At 44.1% G+C, this 9,361-nt stretch overlaps 1 gene segment (V, D, J or C); it reads right to left on the bottom strand.

The window, feature by feature from the left end:
• Nucleotides 1–2,842: 2,842 nt before the first annotated feature.
• Nucleotides 2,843–3,801, bottom strand: LOC111535210. The segment is given in 2 exon segments: nucleotides 2,843–3,590; nucleotides 3,676–3,801. Coding segments are annotated over 2 exon segments (363 nt in total).
• Between the last annotated feature and the right edge of the window lie 5,560 nt (nucleotides 3,802–9,361).

The raw sequence follows: 9,361 nt of genomic DNA, 5'->3' as shown, positions 1-9,361 counted from the left end.
GTCCCTATAGCTTTGTAGCAGTTGATGTCAACAAATGTTAATAAAACTCTGGAAGAATCGGTGCAAATAATTAGGAATGTTTATTTCATTAAAGTGTATACATATATATAAGTTTTAAATTACTAAATTTAAAATACTAACAATAATAAATTCATAATAAACACAAGTAATAAAATATCACAGTCTAGAATGCTCCTGAGTCCGGCCAACACAAACCTGACTTCTCCAGCTGATGAGAAAGGAAACCTCTCCCAGCACCTGCTCCTGGGACCTGTCCCGTCCTCAGTGGGTCCCGAGCGCCCCCTGGTGGCCCCGCGCGCCCCTGCAGGGAGGTTTGTGTCTGGGCTCACACTGACCTCCCCTCATCGTGTCTCTAGCACAGTAATACACGGCCGTGTCCTCCGTTTTCAGGCTGTTCATTTGCAGAGAGGTGATGCTTTTGGAAACATCTCTTGAGATGGTTCATCTGCCTTTCACAGACACGGAGTATTCTGTTGTGCCACTGTTACCTTTGTTTCTAATTAAACCTACTCACTCCAGCCCTTTCCTGGAGCTTGGCGGACCCACTGCATGTAGTGGTCACTGAAGGTGAATCCAGAGGCTGCACAGGACAGTCTCAGGGACCCCCCAGGCTGGACCACGCCTCCCCCAGACTCCACCAGCTGCACCTCACAGTGGACACCTGCAAACACAGAGACACCCACATCAGAAACTGCCACACATATCCACTGTTTCTCTCACTCATGTCCCCTCACACTCAGTATTTCTAGTTCACCATGAATTACCTTTTAAAATAGCAACAAGGAAAACCCAGCTCAGTCCCAACTCCATGGCTGGTGGTCTGTGTTCAGTGCTGGTCACCAAGTGGAAACTTCTGGGAATCCCAGGCGGGGGCTCCTCTCCCACAGCTGCAGGGTCAGGGCTGGGCTGGTTTTATCAGCAGACGGAGGACGGTATTTGTATGTCTGCTACTATATGGCAAGCTCTGGGATGGGACGCCTGAGGAGAAGACGGTCCCCAGATGAGATGAGTGTGCCTTGCTGGAGTTTACTGACAATGATGGTATTTGGAAAATATATTGTCTTATTATGAAATTCTGCTGTCATAAACACTATGAAATGGTCACCCTATTTTATATGTACATATTTGTGTAAATTATGTTTTGTCAGAGCCAGTGGTTTCTCCATGTAGAAATGCTAAGTCTGTGTCTAAGAGCTCATGTCTGGGATGAGTAAGCCCCGATACCTGAGCCTGTGCTCCTCACCACTGGCCCCAGTTACTCCCTGAACCAGCTCCAGGACTGAGGTGGACGTGCCTAATCCGATAACAAATGTGATACTTTGTTTAGAACTGATTACTTTTTTATAATTTATTTTCCCCGTCTAGGCAGCACCACAGAAGAATGTTCTCAGAATCCTTCCTGATCCTCTATGAGTTCCTGGTGCAGCTCCTGGAGAATAAGCTTGCGTGGGGAGGGAGCCCTCATGTGCAGCGCAGAGGCTGTCCTGTCACCTCACCCACCACTGCCCTTCAGTCACTTCCTGAACAATTATGAGTTAACCTTCCTGAAACATGGGGTATGTGGCAGTGTCTTTCCCAGGTAAGAAAATACTTCTGTTCTGTTTATTCCTGCAGGCCCCTGTCCCTTTCTGGAGCACGGGTTGCAGTTGAGTGTGTGGTGGTGGATAATTGGTGGGAGGAGGTTTGTGGGCATCTTATCACCTTCCCGAGTGCGCCCCTCGTGGGGTTGACACTGACAAGCACGCAGATGGGCTTACTCAGCTGGAGGATGACAGGCGTTTTTGTAACCTGTGACCCCAGGGAAGCTCTCGCACTGCAAGACCAATCAGGCTCAGGCCTCTGGCTAAAGTGCAGCCAGCAAAGGATACAGTGGCCAATCCTGAGAGCTCATTCCAGGTGCCAAACCACTTTGTAAAGGAAGCTATTTTCCTGCATGGATTCCATGCATGTGTTTGCATTTTCTGCACAAGGGGCTTTATCCAGAAAAGAGCTTATCATGTTTAGAATCCAGCTGAAGGGAATTATTCACGAAGTCCCTCATGACCCAAGTCTCCATTTCTCATTAAAGGTCATTATTTATGGAATTCACCAGAAGCTGCTGGCTTACTGAGGCACAGACCTGCCTCTATACCAGTGGTCCTCAACCTTTTTGACGTCAGGGAACAGTTTTGTGGAAGACAATTTTTCCATGCATGAGGGCGGTGGGTGGTTACGGGATGAACCTGTTCCACCTGCAATCATCAGGCGTTAGATTCCTGTAGGGAGCGCTCAGCCTAGATTCCTTGCAAGGGCAGTTCACAATAGAATTTGGCTCCTAGGATAATCTAATGTGCAGCTGATCTGACAGGAGGCGGAGCTCAGGCAGTGATGTTCGCTCGCCTGCACTCAACTGCTGCTGTGCAACCTGGTTGCTAACACAACACACACCTTAACGGATCCACAGCGTGGGGACTGGGGACCCCAGCTGTAAACACTTGGAAACCTTACCCTAGGGGAGGGGGCATATAAAACCAGGAGAAACAGGAGCTCCAAGTCAATGTACATTTTATGGATGCTTGAGGAAAGAGTGCAAAGAGCAATGGCCCCACCCACTTTCCCTCTACCTGGCATAATTCCCAGTGACCCACTTGAAGAACCTCGGGTACATCAAGGTAGCCTAGGCTTGTGACACCAGGGACCACCAGAAAAGGAAACAATTAATGTGTCCATGTGGGTTCATCCGTTGCAAGTTGTTTATTACTTCAGTGCAGGGTGTTGATCATGGAGAAGGCTGTGTGTGTCTTGAGCAGGAGTACATGGGAACTGTGTTTCTTCTACTCAACTTTGCTGTGATCTTAAAAAGGGCTTTCAAATAAATGCAATGTAAAGGGAGTGGCAAAGACATTTAGGAAGAAATGTCGGCCACTTCTTAGAAATCATATTTAGTCTTACCTTGTGATCAAGTAATCCTGCTCCAAGAGATGTATCCATTCAGTTTTAAAATTTATGTCCCCACAAAGCCTCCATGGGAATGTTTGCATCAGCCTGATTGATTGCTGCCTTTCCCACTCCATGAATGTTACTTACAGGGTGAAAGTTGAAAATAATATTCCCTATATAATTAGAGTGTATACGTCTTTCTATTGCTTCTTTTCGTCAATTACTTAACACATTTTCTAAACAGGTTTAAACCTCATAAATCCTGTCATCTCCTCAGCCCCCGCGCAGCTGCCTCCTCCCTCAGGGTTTCTGACACTCTCAGGATGTGGGTTTTCACACTGTGTCCATTGTACAGTAATACACAGCCGTGTCCTCAGATGTCAGGCTGCTCAGCTCCATGTAGGCTGTGCTCGTCGATGTGTCTCTGGTCATAGTGACTCTGTCCTGGAACTTCTGTGCATAGTCTGTGCCACCAGTTTTTGGGTTGACTCGTCCCATCCACTCAAGCCCTTGTCCAGGGGCCTGTCGCACCCAGTTCAGGTAGTAGTCGGTGAAGGTGTATCCAGAAGCCTTGCAGGAGACCTTCACTGAGGCCCCAGGCTTCCTCACCTCAGCCCCAGACTGCACCAGCTGCACCTGGGAGTGGGCGCCTGTGGAGAGTACACAGGAGTGTATGAGATCTCATTTGACCAGACCCAGTCCCCTCATCAGCCCTGGAACTGAGGATTCTCTTACCTGTAGCTGCTGCCACCAAGAGGAAGAGTCTCCAGGTCCAGTCCATGGTGAGGTGCTGTGCTCTGGGGCTTCTGTAGGGGAGGGATGTGGTTGCTGTGTGATGCTCTCTGGACAAGGACAGATCTGTATTTACCTCGGTAGAACCAGTGCATTTGCATATTCATGAGGCAGGTATTTCATAGCTCAGGCCACTCCACCCTGAGGAAGAAGATAGGTGACATGTGGACCACGCCACAGCGGGACACAGAGCTCCATGCCATGATCATCGGTTAATGATATTTGTCCTCGGACATGCTCACATGTCGATGAAGACAGAACTCGTCTTACAGAAACCCGGAATCTCACAGGACATGGTCCTCAATGTGATTCCTTGTTCCTGTGGCTCACTGTCAAGGTGAACTTTTCCTGAGCTTTGCCCTCTGCCCATCTAACTTCTGGGAGGAGTGTGTCTCTCGATAGTAACACCCATTGAGTTAATAAAACAACCCCTCAATTCCTGACTATAAATACATTTGAAGGGTCTAGACATTTCTTCTTTTAAAGGTGGTTTGCATTAATCTTTGAATTAGGTATAGACTACATATACAAGAGAATACTTAAAAACACATCAGTACTTGCTAAATATTTATTTAACTTTTATGTCATCATTGCTTTGAAATAAGGAATATCCAGTCCCTAAGAGGAAACCCCTCCCCAGCCTCCTGTACTCCTGCTCGAGGGCTGGATCCTGTGCAGGGTGCATCCCAAAACCCACCGAAGCTCAGCTCCTGCCCTGCATGGAAGTTCCTGTCGGGTCTCACAGAGAATTCTTCTCCCAGCATCTCAAGCCTAGTAAGAAGTGGCTATGCCCTGGCTCATAATGCTCCTTCAGCGACAGCAATTACTTCTCACAACACCTCTTAGAATAGAAAACAGGCCTTAGAAAACCCAACATAATCTATAGCGAGACCTCAGCACAGCAAGCAAGGAATGACTGAAGCCACCAGGGGGCCCCTTCCCTGGAGCTCCAGATGCACCATATGGTCCAGACACGTGAGAAGTCACGGAACTGATGACAAATTTGGGGCAGCCTCTTTTTTATGATTCTCTGGTTGAAGATCACGTCAGATTATTACTTTACACACAGACCCTACGTCTCAAAGTCCCCCACCACACACACACACACACACAGAGACACAGACACACACACACACACAGACACAGACACACACACACAGACACACACAGACATAGACTCAGACACACACACAGACACACACACAGGCACACACACACAGACACAGACACACACACAGACACACAGACACACACACACACAGTGGCATATTTGCACAGTAACGAGCCTCAAATCTGCCCTCCTTCCTAGCGTCTTGCCAAAGAGAAGTGCTTCCAACTCTGACCCTAGTCCTGTTATGTTTGTTGTTGTTGCTGTTGTTTTTGTTTTATCGTTTTGTTTTTGTTTTTCAAACAGAGCTAAAACAAGCTCAGTACTACCAGAGACTGGGAACGTGTCTTCACCTTGTTTTTGCCCATTCTCACCTGGGAACCCTGCAGATGCCCCATGAGATGCAGATCTAGGGTCACTGAGGGAGAGGGTCGTGACCGTGGTCCTGAAGCTGTTGGTCTCAGAGGCTTTAAATCGCTTCACTCTCCTTGACGTGTTCTCTCCCACTGCCTTTGGTTTCCCTAAGTTCTAGTCCTTGGACAGAGTCTGTGCATTGCCACACTTTTCTCTCTAATCCAGATTAATCATATTGCTGAGGAGGTGATTATTGGGTAGGGGAGCAGTATACATTCTTGAAATTGAATTCCAATGGCTTCTTGCTGTTCTTTCTCCAAGTTTCACCATTTACAAGCAGTCTCCAGTGGTACAGCAGATTTTCCTCCATCCTGTACTCCCACTCCTGGATGCAGCATCCACAGATAATTTTCTTGAGTCTTATCCCAGTTGTCTTATTAATTGTACCCCATTTCCATGACACAGGAAGGCTCAGATGAAGTCTGGGATGGAAATTAATAGCTTCCCCTCACATAGAATAAAGATCTTGAAAAGTATTTTTCCTCTGTAGAGTCTGTCTGGAGGAAGATCTGAGCGTATTTGTCAGAGAATAGTTCTCCTGATGACAGAGCCATGAGACAATTTAGACGTTTCTGGAGGGAATTCCATAACAGTGTGGGGTGTGTGGTCCCCAGGAGATCTTACCCTAACCCTGTCCACATCTGTCCTCCAGACATTTATGAAATTACCATGGAACTATTCCCACCAGTTTGTGCTGCTAACCAAAGAATCACCCAATTTATAAATTTAGAAAGGAGACTTTATTTCTGATAAAGGGTTGATACTGCAGGGCAGCCATCTTAACAGGTTGAGAAGCAAAGCCTCCCACAGAGACTGTGAGAAGGCACTTCAAGATAGGGAGAGATGAGAAATGAATTCAAACAAATGGATTGGCCAAGTGTACACACTCAGCAGGCTATAGAAGGAGCTATGGATATTCACAAGGCATGCAGGCTCCATGTGTAATAAGCAAACACACGTGCTACATGCATTTCAGGTTTGCGTTGGGGTGAGGACTTAAGAACTAAATGAATTGCAGCTGGGCCTGCACATCAAAAGGGATTTGTGCAAGGGCAGAAAGACACACAGTGCACAGCTCCAGAAATTGGCCTGGACAAGTCCATGGTCAGTGGTTTCTTCTCAGAGAAAGTTACAGAAATCAGTCTCTTGTCCAATCAATGCTCTATTTATGGCTGTGGAACAGGGGCACAGTTACCTGATGCCTGGAGTTCCATGAGCTGCAAATGTTTTAATATTGCTTATCTCAGGACCAGTGCTCGTTTAACTGTTAGAGAAACAGAAAAACCCCTGTGGAAGTTACAACATATTCTATTTTTTTTTAACTGTAGGGATGAGTGACTTAATCCTTGCCAGGTGAGACCTTAGGTCTTATTTACAATTTGGTATCTTATTGCCACAGAAAATTTGTTCCATCAGACTGATGATCACTATTGTAATGTCTTTCTAGCTTTGGGGTCCAGGTTTTCCCTGCAATTTCATTTCTTCAACTTATGTAAGAAATCATTGATAATCAGTTTTCCAGGCTTATATTATTGTAAGAATGTGGGTGATGATTGACATGCTCTTTATATATTAAAGCAGAAACCAGAAGTAGCTTCAGAGATCACCAGAGACCTGACAGAAGCAGCAGGAATCTCTGGTTTGATATGGTTCAGCTAAAGGAGGACCCAGGATTTGTCCAGAAGCTCCCCTCCTTGTCTGGACCACATCTACTCCTCAGTGAGCCCTTCCTACCTGAGTCCTGAGCATCTCTGTGGTCCTGCGCAATGCACATCTGGGGCGTCTGCTTCCTAGATGTGCATCCAGAGCAGAGGTGCTGCTGTCTCTAAGGCTTGAGAGGGAACTGGGCCTCTATCCACCCAGGAGGCCCCACCCTGAGCACTGGGATTCCTCCCACAAGGAGACAGAGTCAGCTGAGTGCCCCCCACTTCACAGAACTACGTTTTCCCGCATTCTAGATACATGTCTAATACAGAGTTAGATTTAAATGCAAAAAGAGATTAACACAGAAAATGGAAATTCAGCAACAGATAATTTTGCCAAATAGGCAGATTTAAACTAGTTTGCAAATTTACCCATATATTCAAAGAATAAACTCCAGATTCAAATAAGAAATGATACAATTTCTATGTTTAATGACTGGTTGAGAGAAGTTTGAACTAACATTATTTTGATGAATCACACATCAATAACAACACTTTGCTCAGTGGTCCACATTTTCAAGGGGCTGCTGGAGTAAATAGTTTCTACCTCCCCTACCTGTGATTACTGGCAGAATCTATCATCCTCTGAAACCCAGGGACCATTAAGAACAGAGACAGAAGTTTGAATACTATGCAGTTTTGAGAGACCCAAATTACTGCCTGGACTGATTGGTGAGGATGATCTCTATAAGCCTCGTCTTTGAAGAGTGTATGGTGGCTTTTGTTATAATGAACAGGTAGCAACAAAGACAGTCAAGGAAAATGAAGGAGGAGGGGCACATGGTCCAAACAGAAACAACATAAAGATCCAGAAACTGACATCAATGAAAACGAGGCATATGTATTACCTGGCAGAAAATGTAAAGGAAATGTTAGAAACATGTTCAATGAGCTAGTGGCATCATGCAAGAACAATGTGAGAATTTTAATAGAGATAAAACATTTAGAAGATGACTAAACAAAAGCATTGATGCTGAAGAATACAATAAGTCAGCCAAAAATTTTAACAGAGGATTTTAGACCAGACTAGATCAAGTAATAGAAGAAACAGTAAACTCAAAGGAAGATCGTTTGAACTAGTAGAGACAGAGAAGAAAAATTTAAATGAAAGAAATAAAAAAGAGTTAAAGACTTATGGGTCTTTAACACACTGAAAACTAAATTATGCATTGAGGAGTTATGCAAAGATTAGATAAAAGGGGTAGTGAAGGAAGAGGGCGAGACAGAGAGAGACAGAGAGAGAGAGACAGAAAGGTTATTTAAAGAAGTAATAGCATAGAAATTTTCTAAATCTGAAGAAGCAAATGTTCATCCACATCCAAGAAACTCTGTATTTTTTAAATAAGGTAAACCAAATGAGACAAATCAGAGACAGTATGAAACCACATTGTTAAAAGGAAAGGTTTTTGAAAACAGAAAGGAAAAGAGCAGATTTAGCAGATTTCTCAGCAGTAGGTTTTCAGTTCAGAATGGAGAGGAATTATATTTGATAATGCATGGTTTAGTGATAGAGATTATTTCTGAAAATGTGTTTCTAGTCAATGTCATCATTGTGCAAGCATCATAGGGTGAACTTACAAACCTGTAAAGAATACTCTACTACACATAGGCTATTTGAAACAGCACAAAGTTTCCAGACAACCAACCTGTACAGCGTGTTACTGCTCTGAACACTAGGAAACTGAAACACCGTGGTAAGTATCTCTCTATCTAAACACATATAAATATGGAACACCTTTAGTGAAAATACAGTATTACAATGTTATGTGGCCACAAACATACATAAGGTCTATTATTGACTCTAACATTGTTAGGTAGCATATGACTGTATTCAAATTGCTGGGGGAAAAAAACTGAAAAACAAACAAAACTCTTCCAACCAAGAAACTTTACGATGTAAATCTTTTTGTAAAATAAAAGATAATATTTTGTAAAATAAAAGATAATAGATAAGACCTTTCCCAGAGAAGCAAAAACTAAAGAAGTTCTTCAACACTGGGCCCGCCTTAAATACCAAAGAGTCTCAACTAGGTCTGCAAAATAATGACGTAACTGCATCAGCTCCATTCTGGCCTCTGTCATGTGACAGCTTTGTGTGAACTTTCTTTCTGTTCCTTCAGGACTTTCTTTCTCTCTCAACTTCTAACTCCATTCTCCTTTTAATTCTCAGTTTATTGAAAAGATTCATATTTAGTTAAGAACACTAAAACCTTGGAAAAAAATTTCAACTTAAACCCAACAAATTTAATTAACTGTCTTCACAGATACCCATCTTTTTTTTTTTTTTCCTGTTTTCCTATGGGATATGGCCCTTGTTTCTACTTCAGCCCAGTCCTTATTTCCATATACATGATGCGTCCAACCATCACACACCCAGGAACATCTTGAAGGAAGGGACCCTACC

This window comes from Piliocolobus tephrosceles, unplaced genomic scaffold (genome assembly GCF_002776525.5).
Source record: "Piliocolobus tephrosceles isolate RC106 unplaced genomic scaffold, ASM277652v3 unscaffolded_14282, whole genome shotgun sequence".
NCBI lineage: Eukaryota > Metazoa > Chordata > Mammalia > Primates > Cercopithecidae > Piliocolobus > Piliocolobus tephrosceles.
This window is presented reverse-complemented; position numbering and strand designations above follow the sequence as displayed.